This window comes from Sus scrofa, chromosome 15 (assembly GCF_054392235.1).
Source record: "Sus scrofa isolate SSC_HxYL_T2T_F1_AM1 chromosome 15, Sscrofa_HxYL_maternal_Yorkshire_Landrace_v2.0, whole genome shotgun sequence".
Lineage (NCBI taxonomy): Eukaryota > Metazoa > Chordata > Mammalia > Artiodactyla > Suidae > Sus > Sus scrofa.
The window spans coordinates 140,004,904-140,018,910 of NC_139397.1; the positions used below are offsets into that span (position 1 = coordinate 140,004,904).

General features: G+C 43.6%; 1 protein-coding gene across 2 annotated transcripts in view; it reads right to left on the reverse strand.

Moving 5' to 3' along the window:
* Positions 1–1,222: 1,222 nt before the first annotated feature.
* Positions 1,223–14,007, reverse strand: part of WDFY1 (WD repeat and FYVE domain containing 1) — a 48,884-nt gene continuing 36,099 nt past the window's right edge. Inside the window, exons 9-12 of one of the 2 annotated variants that reach the window (XR_014828733.1) lie at positions 8,844–8,945; positions 6,892–7,022; positions 5,368–5,476; positions 1,223–4,562 (exon numbers count right to left, since the gene is read on the reverse strand). Coding sequence is in view for 1 of the 2 variants with exons in the window: in NM_001243647.1 (NP_001230576.1) it covers positions 4,503–4,562; positions 5,368–5,476; positions 6,892–7,022; positions 8,844–8,945 (402 nt within the window). In the remaining variant the exon portion in view is untranslated. 2 annotated transcript variants of the gene reach the window in all.

The window sequence follows — 14,007 nt, forward strand, 5'->3', positions numbered from 1 at the left end:
AACACACACACACACAAAAATACACGCCCTACCTCAGTGGATTGAAACAAAGATTTCTTTTTCCCTCATGCAAAATCCACTGCAGCTCCAGGGCAAGTATGGCTCCAAGGGACAGCTGGGCATCCTCATCCTCTACCAGCACGTACCTCCCTGACTGTTAGGGAAGAAACTGGTGGTTGAGCCTCCTGCCTGCGATTAAATGCTTCCGCCTGTACTTCATTGGCTAAAGCAAGTCATGTGCCCAGCCTCTCAGAGTTGGAGACTGGCAGTGCCAGTACACGTTTGGACAGCACAGAGCTAGTGTCCACTGCAACTCTGCAGCAAATGAAAATGCTAACAGGGTGCACAATTTTCTGACATGGGCAAACTATCCATACTCTATCAGGTGGGGGGGGGGGAAGCAGGGCCCCATTAAAAACGTATTACTAAGTGTGTGTTACACATGTACACGTACATTCAAAAAACCCTGGAAATATATACAGCGTAAGTTTAATAGTGTTTTCTCTACGCGGGTGGACTCAGGTTTTTAAAGATCCTTTTAAAATACTTTTGGTATTTTTATTTTCCTTTTTTTAACTCAAAGAGTTTTATTATATTTATAGTTGTACAGCCACCATCACAATGCAATTTTACATTTCCATCCCAAACCCTTCCTTTTCTTTTTATTATAATAAGCATATTATTTTGAAGATGAAAGAAAATAAAGCTTAGCTTAAAAAAAAAAAAATCCTCAAAAACCTGCCATCCTGATCTCTAAATCAACCTCTCATCAGTCAAGCCAAGGAATCAGTTCTCCTGGGTCAGAACCACCCTGTGTTTCTTTGTAAAACTGAGCTGTTGAGGTGGGGACCTAGGACAGGGATGATGGTGCCTCCATGTAGTTCAGTGCACTGAGGAGCCTGGAGGTCCTGAGCAATCTCACTCCAGGGCTTCACACACTTCAAAACATATGACACCTACTTCCTATATATAAAACACTCAACGCACACCAGCACATTGAGGCAGGCAGTATGAAGGCATGGGCTTTCAAGTCAGACAGACAGACAGACAGGATCTAGGACCTACTTGGTTTTCTCACTTGTAAAAGGGAAAAATGATGCCTTGCAGAACTGTTGCCAGGTCTGAATCATACAATGCAGGCAGAGCATTAATCACTGTGGTAGCTATTATTGCTGTTCAATGTCCAGGGGAAACATAACAAAAGCTAAATTAGGCAACAGAGTAACAAGCAAGGAATATTTTATTGTACGCATGTTCTCAAAAAAAAAACACAAAAATGGAACCCACAAATGAGAGCAAAGAACAGTTTTCTAGCTCTCTGGGATACGCAGGGCATCCTATCTTACAGAAACATAGCTAGTACAAGACAAAATGTACTAATCAACACTGCCCTTTGCTTCTCTGGTCAAAAAAGTCTATAGAGGAAAAACACTTTAAATTGTATTCTAATATAAATTTGTTGCACAATTAAACTTCAACTTACTCAAAGAGTTACTGTACAGTAAACTGCAGAAAATAGAGTAGGCATTCAATAATCCGCTCACAATTAACAATTAAGCAATAGACATGAATAAAATATAGCATGTATTACTTATTTGTTAAACCTCACATTTATAATGAGCAGATGATTTGTCATTAGTAGTGTCTGGTTTCTTACGTTTTAGGAGACACCAGATCCAGGAACAGAAGTTGGAAGTAAATTAATGAAAGTTGATTCTAGAAAACATCTCCTTGGGTCTGAGCCAATATGGTATTTCTTCCATACTTGGGCCAGTTTCAACAGTCTAAAAACGTAGGTATTAACAAACTGTATTCTTCAGGGGGAGAACAAAGAGACACCACTTTCTAGAGCAATATGTTTTGTTTACATCTCTAGGTAGTACGACAGAACTAGGACATAGCAAAACAGAGATTTATAATATAATGAATGATCTGTTTTAATCTAATACTATAAGGGTAGTCCTATCACTTGCACTAATAAAGAGCAATTTCGAAACATGTTTAAAATGAAGAATTGGCAAGTCCTGATCACATATACACTAGATTTAAACAGAAGGATCTTCTCTGACATTCTGTGCTTCGTGATCCCCAACCGCAACCTAGCATTGAGTATTCAGGAATGGAAAAACTGGTAAACCTTTCCTTGAAAAACTGTTTTAAGTGACCTGTAATGCAGGGAAAATAAGGCAATAACTGGAAGTCTGGCTGTACTTTACATGCCTAGTTGGTAAAACTGTGAAAATAATTTTTGCCCCCCTCTATAAAAAATATTACCCCATTTGCTACCCGGTGTGTGCTAGAGACAGACAAGCCTGCCACGTGTGTTTAAAAAAAAAAAAAAAAAAAAAAAAAAAGGGTAACAGGCCCTGGGGGAGAGAAAATATATTGAAACATTCTCCTGTCCTTTTCTGGACACCCCACTCTAATTCTTCTTTAAATATACACCTTTCTTCCTTGACTTATAGTAGTTTAACCCCTCAGGAGGCGCTGTGTCAGTCTTATGTTCTCTATGAAACACTGGGTTTTTCATTAAGAATTTTTTTAAACAAAAAAGACGGAAAGCTACAGCAGAGTCTCGACAGCTGCCACACTTTGCTCAGTCAACCACAGACACCATAAAATCACATTTTACAGAAGTTAGAGGAGAGCAGAACCACAGTTCAGCAGTCTTCAACCTGGCAAGGAATAGATCATATCCTATTTTCCTTTCAGGACTTCATACAATCCCCAGGATAGCACCTTTGTATGAGCTGATCCATTAACTAAACCAAAGCTAACATTCAACACTGCCGTTCAAGCTACCATCACTCAGTTTTTCCTCTGCACTGTGTCAGTAACACGCATCCTGCAAAGGGTACAGGAAGAGTTTGAAAGAAGACGTCATCTTCAGGTTACAGAACACAGACTATAAGGAGCAACAAAACCCCTCAGTCTCACTTCCGGAGGCAAGTCAACTGCTGCTGCAGGTGACTCTCGAGCATGATGTGCCTGACTTCCTTTCCTTATTTGTGCCACTCGGCCATTAAGACATCTTAGTTTAACGGCCTGTCTTAAACTGCTATTCAAAACATTGTAATTAACAGCTATTATTACAAACCATTTAGTCTCTTTAGTTATATCACACAGAATGATGCTGGCTTGATACGACTCCCTCTCAAAGTGAAGCAGTTTTTTTCAATAACCACTAGTAAGACTAACAAAAATACGGTTGATATCTATTTTCAAATCTGTCCTTAAAAAAAGTAGAACTCTCTCCACTCACTTCCACAGCCCCCAAGAAACAGATACATGTACTGGTGTTAAAAACGAACAAGCAAACATCAGAATATTAAAAGACAGGCTCCCCATTGCCTACCTGCTCCGCATTCTAGTACTAAGTGGCCAAGAACTTTTAAAATGCCATTTTGATGCAACAGATTTTGCTAATTGTCATGAAAGACATTTACAAGTTAGGAATTACTGTGCAGGACCCAGTAAACAATGACTGCTCTGGGTTACCGATTTCCTTCTATGAAACAGTAGTAAGTTACAACTAAAAGTCAGACTAGTTTAAAACGCTTTGGAGTAAAGAACTGAGCTGTCTATTAAATTGCCACAATGTCACGGGGGCTCATCTTGGAACTGCAAATAGACCGTGTGTCTTTCAGGAGGGCTGGGCTGTTCCATGGAACAGCCTCATCATTTCCCATCACAATCGTGCTGGTGGCTGGGTTTTCCATTAGTCATCACCAACTGCAATGAGAGAAAGTCAGGCGGCTGGCTGAGCCCTGTGATAACAGCACCATAGAGCACATGTGGGGGAGAAGGAAGCGCGTGGACTGCCTTGGTCATTAGCGCAGAAACTGCACAGTTCACTTATTAACAACCGTGAAGGTTCGCCCCCTGGCACGCTGGCTGGGACGACAAACGACGGAAGTGAGCCACAGGCTAAGTGTGGCAGGTGACGGCACTACCTGGAGAGGAGCTTGTCGATGACTATGGGCACAGAATATTCACAGACTGCCAGCAGGCGGGCAGGATCTCTGGTCCTGGGTCCCACTGCACCCCCGAGAGAGAGAGAACCGGTCTGCCCCCCACTGCTGCTCTGACAGCAGAGAAGCACGGAGTGGGGGGCTGTGGGCCCAGCAAGTCTGTGGGAAAGTGTGTTTGTACTTGCAACTGCTTGAAGAAAGGCCTAGGCATTAACTCTTTTGTTCAGTATCTTTCCTCCGAAAGTCTCACGTGCTAAATTACCGTCTCGGTAACGCGTCAGCTCACCAATCGTGAGGATGTCTCGCTGGACTCATTCCACTCCTTGGGGACCCACGACGTCAGTCCCCACGGGTAGCTCCACAAACGCCCAAAAACACACCTTGACTTTTTTTTTCTTTATAAAAATGTTGCTTTGTTTTTTTTTAGTGGCTGCTGTCCATTCACATGACAGCGACTGTGGAGCTACGGGGAAGCATCGCATGTGGTGAAGGCGGCTGCTGGGAAGGCGCAGACCCCGTCAGGCTCCCGGATCAATGTGGAGAGAAGCCGGTCGCCAGGCTGCAGCCCACCACGGGCGTCATGTCCCAAATCTGCAAGAGAGGGAGGAGGCCTGGAGCGGCAGCACTGGTCACGGGGTCCGACAGGAGGCATGGGCACGGAGACAGACTTCGCGAGCTGTGACACTTGCAAAGGGGTCAAAATAACTCATTCTCCTTTTACTACAAAACCTTCTCAAAGTAGAGAGTGCCTAAGCAACACAGTTGGCTAAAACATGAAAAAAGTTTATAAGCAGCACTTCTCTTGACCCTTGCAAATTAAATCATCATAAATGTTTTACTATAAATTTAATTTTGTTTTTAATAAAGAGCCCACCGGGAAAAAAACTCATTTTTTTTTTTTAATCATGAAATAAACTGCCTTAGTTTCACAACTCAGAGTGGTACGAAGTATAAAACACCCACTTTTAGTTTCTGTGTTAGTGACTCAGGGATTTAATGGAAAAACGCTTAGTTATTTCTTTCAAGTGGGAAGCCTTCTGCCCAGGAGGAAAGAAGCATTAGCAAGGGATGGAGTGACCAGAGAAAGGGGTCAGCTGAGGCCGGGCAGTGGGAGGGAGAACCCTGGGGCTGGCACAGCGTGGAGAGTGATGGAGGGGTGCCAGGCCCTCACCAATGCCACAGAGGGAGACGCCATGGGAATGAGCCACCGCTGAGGGCGCAGAAACTCACCACCACGCGGGGTTTCCAGCTGGCTATTGGCTAGCTGCTTATGAAAAGGGAAGGTGAGCCTGCCAACTGGAAAGCGAGACTGGACCAGCAATGCCTCACACACATTCACAGCACGACAGTGGAGCATCCTACAGCAAGGAGCTAACTGGGACAACGAGCGGGTTACCTTCACCACGCGGTCGGTCCCGCAGGTCACCATCAGGCCCCTAGCGACGTCCATGGACATGTGGGAGATGTTATGTTTTCCTTCATGAAAGGTTGCTAGAGAAGTCCGACTAACAGAGAGAAAATAGACCATTTAAAGTCACATGACCGTTTCCAGAGCTAAGGGATGAGGGGTTTTTTTGAGGAATATAAAGGAAATACTTATGGTAATAGTGTCAAAATTTGCTCCTAAAAAAGTGACTGCAGTTTTGAAATCTAAGTATAATTAAAGGATGACAGAGAGCATAAGTTGCTATACATACTACTATACATAAAAGAGATAACCAATAAGGACTTACTATATAGCTCAGGGAACTATACTCGATATTGTATAATAAGGGAAAGGATTCTGAAAAAAGAATATACATATTATATAACTGGTGATAAATCACTAGGCCATAAACCTGAAACTTGATATTGTAAATCAACTACTTCAATTTAAAACATTTTTTTAAAAAAGAAAGTGTAAGTTGCAAGACTGTTTTATAAAAGACTTTATAAAACTCTAGCAACTGATTTTTTTTTTTTTTTAGTGGAAAGGCTGATATACTTCTAGACCTAAGAACATGACCCTTTAACAGAGAAGAGGAACTACACTGCATGAGATCACAGGCTACAGGCTCCCCCAGGAACCCCTGGTGTCAGAAGCCACATCCCCCGGGTGGCGCTGGTGCTGCCCCTGCTCTGAAGCCTGCATCCCAGGCCCCAGCACCAGCTCGCAGACCAACACCAATGGTGCCGCACTCGCTTTCTCACTTGGGCCTCGGCAGGGTGTGCCAGTCTACTGCTTTCGAAGATGATTCAAAAAGAAACGAAAGATAACGCCGGTTCTGCCCTAATGGACCTGCCTGAGTCAGGCAGAAAGGGGGAGAGACAGATTTGTCTTACACGCGGTCATTTAAGAACAGATTTCAGGCGTTTGTGGAAGAGAGAACACAGGTCTCTAGAATTTCCCCACAAATAATTTCCATGCATGTGTGGGTAAAGGTCGCAGCCAGGATGCTTTTGGGAAGGCCAGTGCAGGTGTGGCATCCTTGTGCATGAGGCCTTGACCCTCACAGCATCCTGAGCGGCGTGGGCTCGGAACGTCACTCAACTGCCGGCCTGGTCTTAGCAGCATCAGTCCTCACAGTGTTTGGGAGAGACTTGAGTCTTAAACTCCGGGCAGAATTCTCTCTTTAGAAACTGTTCACAAAACTGAGAAGAGTGGGGAGAGATACTGCTGACCCTCTAACTACATGGGCCCTCTTACTCCAGATTTTTTTCTGACAGTAAATACCAAGATGCTACATGATCCGCAGTTGGTTGAATCCTCGGATGTGGAGCAACCGCGAAAGGGAAGGGCCAACTCTCTAAATTAAACCCAGATTTTCAACTGAGAGGAGGGTGGTGCCCCAACCCCCTAATCGTTTAAAGGCCTTCTGTGTACCCTATGCCACTTCGCAGGTTCTCCCACTGCGGAAGACAAAGGTAAGCAAAGACTCACTCCTCGTCCTTGATGGAGTCGTAGCAAGAATCACACACGCGGACCTGGAACTCGAAGCCCATGACAGGGTAGCTGGAGCGCTTGCTGCTGCACTTCCCACAGACAGCCTGCCCGCACTTCCTGCAGTGATGCTGGGGGGAGCGGCGAGGGAAAGGGAGAGCTTACCTTCTGCTTCAATCCACGTGGTCTCGCTTCAGAGTAGGGGAGTGGGGTTGGGACATGCGCCTTGAATTATAATCACCCCCAAGTTAATGTGTCAATTAACACACATAAGGCAGACGATTTCAACACCTGTCAGGGATTTCCAAATGTCCCCGCCTTGTTGGTGGCCAAATACTGCTTTTGATTTATTCATATAATCTATCCAGATGACAACAGACAATACTAAAACCAGGCTCGAGCTAATTTAGGAGTCTCCAATGGCTAGAGACTACAGGAAGGAAAAATTTATTCCTGTAAGAGAGAAAAGGTTTTTGGGTTTGGTTTTGTTTTGTTTTTTGTCTTGTCTTTTTCTAGGGGCACACCCACGGCATATGGAGGTTCCCAGGCTAGGGGTCCAATCGGACCTATAGTTACTGGTCTACGCCAGAGCCAGAGCAACGCAGGATCCAAGCCGAGTCTGCAACGTACACCACAGCTCAAGGCAACACCAGATCCTTAACCCACTGAGCAAGGCAAGGGATCGAACCCACAACCTCATGGTTCCTAGTCGGGTTCATTAACCACTAAGCCACGATGGGAACTCCAAGAAAAGTTCTGAAATAAAGTTTTACATGTAATCTGCCCTCATTAAGAAATAAATATCCATAATTATGTTTTGCTATTTTATTCTTTCAAATCGTGATTCTGCAAATAAGCTTCAAAAACATTCCAAAATAGTCCAGTTTTTATTACTACCTGTGACATACACTTTTTCTGTTAACCACTGTAAGCTTTGTGACCTCCTTACTTCTATTAGTTGTTAACCCCTAAGATTAAAATTCATTGTTCACGTTTCCTTCAGAAGTAGGGATGGCTTCACCCATCAGTTACCAACACACATGCATTGAGAGAACTAGGCTAAGGATAGAATTTAGGTGCTATTTCCAAGCATTAGAAAGTTATGAATGCTAAAATAATTCCTTCATGGCCTGCCAGTCTCATATCTGACCTGCTGTAGAACAGCTTTGTAAGTAAAATCAAAGAAAGTTTATTGACACACACACAACTTTTGGCCAATCCCTCAGGGAAGTACAAGGAATAAAATCAGCATTATTTTCTACTTACCTGCACAAATTCATATTCAATCTGAGTGAGTGGCTACCTCCATGGCTGTTGCAGAAATATGTTTTTTTTGCAGAACTTTAGTATTATATGAATACCTAGTGATCAGTGCGTCTTTCAAAGCTTTGACTATTTGGGGCATGCATCTTTAATTAATTAAAAAAAATAAAAAACAGTTCATACTTGAAACATGCTTAATAGAAATGCTCCAGGTACACATACATAGAATAATTTAGGAACAATCTAAATTTCTTCTGTGTCAGAGTATTGCAGGAAGGGCTAACCTGTTACTTTTTATCTGTTTGGGAAAGCATAAGGCTTAGACACCCCCCCCCCCCCCGAGTTCATTCTAATTTTGTGCTGGGCTAGGATAAACACTGACTTTGAACAAGTGACAGCTCTGGACACAAAGCTCTGTCATCTATTTACAAACAGGCTCTCAGGGGACTCTGTGCATCTCTGCTTTTCCAGTGCAGGTCAAGCGATGGCACAGCTTGGTGACAGCCTCACCACTGTGACCACAGGAAAAGGTCTTACTCATTATCAGTCACACAGTGATGGCGATACCACAGATGTAGGAATTAACAGTATTTACAGAGAAAAGTGTGATTCCAAACAAAAGAACAGATTTATCACACAAATAACAAGATACATGATTAAGAAAGGATGATGCAAAGTTGGCCACTCACCTGTCTCAACCCCAGTGTCTTCGTGTCCCACATCTGCTTTATATTCCAGAAAAAGGGCTGCTCACACTTCTGACAAGAATCACTTTCTAACCACTGAGGAGCCTGGAGGGAAAAATTCAAACCCAACATCAGAGCATCTGCCTGTTTACAGTGAGTTTTCAGGTATTAATACAACAATTCTAGACCTTCTTGGGGTTATCCTTTTTTTTTTTTTTAATTCGTCAATATATTAGAGCTGTTGTCATATCCAATATTATGTTTGTGTTTTGAGTAATCTTTACCATTTAAGCAATGTTTACAGGATTGCTCAGGAGGGAGTAATCTGATTTGCATTATGAACTCTCTTTTTTTTTTCTTTTCTTTAGGGTTCTACCTGCAGCATATGGAAGTTTCCAGGCTAGGGGTTCAATCGGAGCTGCAGCTCCTGGCATACGCCGCAGCCACAGCAACATCAGATCCAAGCCACATGTGCAACTTGCACCACAGCTGGTGGCAATGCTGGATCCTTAACTTACTGAGCGAGGCCAGGGATTGAACTCAAATCCTCATGGATACGAGTCAGGTTCTTAACCCACTGAGCGACAACAGGAGCTCTGCATTATGAATGCTTATGAGTTGTCTTCACTTCTTTCTCTCTCTCTTTTTTCGCCTGGCACCATTTTTTTTTTTATTAGCTTCTCAACCACCATCTGGCAAGAAAACATTCTAGAATAACGTCATTAAAAATGGCTCTGATAAAGCACAGTCACTGCTACATATCATAAAGCAGGTACAAGATATGTCACATTCTCAGAGGTATGAAACAGTACTGTCCTACGTCTATAATACTAGAGGATATACTTAAAAAGGGATTATTCGAGACTTAATTCTACTTTTCCAGCAGAGAGCCCAAAGGATGCTTATGACACAGCTCTGTACAGAAATGCATCTTCTTAGATAGAATTTCCTTTCTTTAGTGGCACAGCTCTAGGTACTCACTGCTCTTCATGAACATCAGCTAAAAACCGTTTTAAAAATAAACAAAAACCCACCATTGGATGCGTACAAAGGTGACTCTGTAGAGGAAAGCAAGGCTCAGGTAACCTAACTAGTATTTGCCCAGCTCTGTTGTTTCTGAATCTTTCTTTTTTTAATGCCAAACTTGTTTGATACGTATATCAGTTGAGTAAAAAACCCTTTCTTGCAGAATCTGGTGAACGATGAGCACTTGGAAAGGCCTGTAGGGTCACGAGGTGACCAGCAGGAGTTGTTCTGGGTGGGCATCCTGTCAGATAGACTTGCCACCCACCACGTTTCCAGCTATTGGGAGTGGGTCCCTCCCTCCCTCCCTGCGCTCGCAGAGCAGCCTGGAGCACCCTATGCTAGCAGTGTTCTTTCCACACATTAATTCTTTTTATTTATTTATTTATTTTGTCTTTTGTCCTTTTAGGGCCACACCCGTGGCATATGGAGGTACCCAGGCTAGGGGTCTAATCAGAGCTGCTGGCCTACACCACAGCCACAGCAACACCAGATCCAAGGTGCATCTTCAACCTACACCACAGCTCACGGCAACGCCGGACCCTTAACCCACTGAGCGAGGCCAGGGCTCGAACCCACAACCTTGTGGTTCGTAGTCGGATTCGTTTCCAATGCACCATGACAGGAAGTCCCTCTGCATGTTACTTCTTGATACACATCACTTCCTCCCAACCCCCTTAACTACCCTATGAGTTATTCACTGACCTTTTCATCTTTAAACGTGTTCAGCCTGTCACAGGGTAGGTTCTCAATGAATTTTTGTTGAAACAGGGCAATTAGGACTCAAAATTATTTTATTGAGAACTTGAAAAACATTTCTTTTGTTTGTTTGTTTGTTTTTTGTCTTTTTGCTATTTCTTGGGCTGCTCCTGCGGCATATGGAGGTTCCCAGGCTAGGGGTCGAATCGGAGCTGTAGCCACCGGCCTACATCAGAGCCACAGCAACGCAGGATCCGAGCCGCATCTGCAACCTACACCACAGCTCACGGCAATGCCAGATCCTTAACCCACTGAGCAAGGGCAGGGACCGAACCCGCAACCTCATGGCTCCTGGTTGGATTCGTTAACCACTGCGCCACAACGGGAACTCCTTGAAAAACATTTCTCTAAGAAAAACATTACAAATTGTACTGCATTACAAGATGAAACTGTTAAAAGCCTATTTAACCTCAATTACTTTTCATCATATGTACGCAATAAAAATAGAAAATACTTATTTCCATAAAATTAAACCAAAGATTATAAAGTTAGAAATTATCTTGTTTTGATCTTGAAAGCTAACACCTGAGAAAAATTTATCTGATAAGAGGAAACAGTGATGGGAGAATCATGGAAACCCAATGACAATGACCCTTATAAAATATGCAATGAAGGCGGACAGCTTTACAGAGATTCCAAAGGGGACTTCTGGTGGTTTAAAGAATGAGTGTCCCTTTTTTTTTTTTTTTTTGGTTCCTATTGCATCAAAACCTCTGGCTTTCCTATTTCTTCTTATATATATGGTATTAGAAATATGTCCATATAGACAGCCCCCACAATGGCCTTTCTTTTGAGGGTGGGTTAAGGTGCTCGCCAAGAGGATGGAGTGGCCTGAGACAGAGGAGCGCTTTCTTTAAGTAACTGGGGCCACACTGGAAATGGGAAGGGACGACAGAAAGGCTAGAGAGACGTGTGCCCACGTGAGGAGGAGTACTCCTCGATGCAGAGTTACTCCTTTGCTTCTGTGAGTGAGGGAGAGAGAAGGTGGTTTGAGAACCCTGCCTGTGAACAAGGTCCCCGAAGGAGAAATGATGACCCAGTGACACGGCTGCCCACAGTGTGGGGACGTTTACTCGCAGGGGAAGGAGAGCAGGCACCACTGCTTGGTCTTATGCTTGAGACACACGCCAGTCTAACTCCCGCAACACCACACACATGGGGGACAGGCAGGTGGAACAAAAGAGCGCAGAAACCTTTTCAAAACGGTATACACCGAACAAGACTGTGAGGGTGGAGTTCCTGCTGTGGTGCAGTGGGTTAGGAATCCGACTGCAGCGGCCTGGGTGGCCGCAGAGGTGTGGGTTTTATCCCCAGCCCAGCACAATGGGTTACAGGATCTGGTGGTGCTGCAGCTGTGGCTCAGATTCAGTCCCTGGCCCGGGAACTTCCAAATGCTATGGGTGTGGCCATTTAGAAAAAAAAAAAAAAAAAAAAAGATGTGAGAACTAAATAATATTTGCAAAGTACTTTGCATAGTGCCTGGAATACAGCAAGTGCCAAATAAGTCCAGCAGCGTGCCAAGGGTTTTACAGGCCTTATTTTGCTTAATTTTTTAATACCACCCTAGGAGACACAGAGCAACATTCTCTGAATTTTACAGGCAAAGAAACTGGCTCAGATCCTGAAGCCACTGTCCATGGTGGGTCAGCAGGTGGACCTCCCAGGAGACACAAGAGTCCAGCTCACATCCCTGCACTTGTCCACTGCGCTCCATAAAGCCTCTGGCCATGGTCCTATTCATTTCAACATGGGAGGGTCTCCCGACGGGCCTGGAGTATGACAACCAATGAGACTGAGCTCCGGTCTAAGGGAGCATAACCCTGTCTAAGGGTTAGGAAAAACTCCTTGTGCTGAGCTGGACGGAGAGGGGCACAAGGGGAAAAAAATATGCTGAAAATAATCTGAGATAACAAACTAAAGCACAAACTCAGAAATAAACAGACTTTCCTGGAACATATTTTAACATAAGGAAGAGCCTCACCTTTGTTTCTTTTAATAGGATTAAGTGTTATGCTCCATAAGCTATTAAAAACCATCCTTTTAAATGCTTATTCTCCAAGGAGAAAAAGTTTTCTTTTATGCTGGGAACAAAAGAGCAAAAGAGAACACTGGTCAAGTACTCCAGTTCACTCTCTCTTCTACATCTTGTTCCATCTGCACAACCTGGACAATGACGATATAACAAGAATAACCCCAAATGTACTGCTGCTGCTAATGGTACACTAACGTATAAAACAGTATCCACTCTGTGATCCAGTAGCTTCGAATAAAGTTCTCACTTCCAAAGGATTCATCCTAATCATTGTTACTGGCTCGTTTATTTTTTATGCCTACTTCCAAAAGGAGTCCCTCTGATTACAATCTGTCAGGGAGGCAGATCTGCAAGATCCAAACTTGCCAGTGTGGTGGCCAACAGCCACTGTGGGCTGGAAATGCTCTAGTCAGTGTTTCCAGGTGACTGAGAAAGAAATTCCAGGCACGCACTGTGGGGCGGGAAAATCTAGGATCAACCCTCTACATGAGTCCCTAGGGAAGAGCTACAACTTCACAAAGCCCAAACACAAGAGTCAGAATCTATAGACAGATCAGAGGCTTCCTACTTTTGCACGAATATTTACTCAGCTGGTTTTAAAAACTAAAAACGAAGCATCTTTTTGACACTAATTTTTTTTCCCACCAATACTGCCAACCACTGAGACAGATAAGCTGGTAGGGGCAAAACGTGTTACCCAGCCGGTGTGCACAGGATTTGGGGTAATCGTCCCTAAGTCACCAAAAGGAAAAGGGTGGCCCCCACAGGAAGCACCCTGAATGACGAGACTGTCTCTTCTTTCCCTAGAGATACAAATAAAGTCCACTCTCACATCACCTCGAAGGTGAGGACTTTTTACTTCTTCTAAAAGAACTTACAAAGTATGAGAACAGTGGATTGAAATCCAAGTGGTGAAGCCTCTGCAAGAGCCACTAGTAGCTTCGGGCCCAATGGTGTCCTTCCTCACAATCCAGGGAACACAAACTCTCTCCAAGCTTCCTGACCTTTCAGAAGAAGACTGAGAGCAACAGGCCAAAAGTCCAGGAAAGAGGACGGTACACTAGCTGCTGCTGTTGCATATAACTAGCAGTTGATAAATACAAGATGCAGTGCAAATAAATCTTTGCAAAGAAAGTGACATATTCTGTAATACTGAACCAATGCTACGTATGTTTAATAACAAATTTCTCTAAGCCTTACCAAAAGATTTTTAGAAAATTCAAAAAGAGAAATTAACCAGTAGACATGCAATCAAGATTTGCTCTATGTGACCTATCTTACACAGTCACTAAAAAACTAGCATCAGTACTTCTCCAGATTATGGACTGAACTTTATTATTTATAGGGTAATCT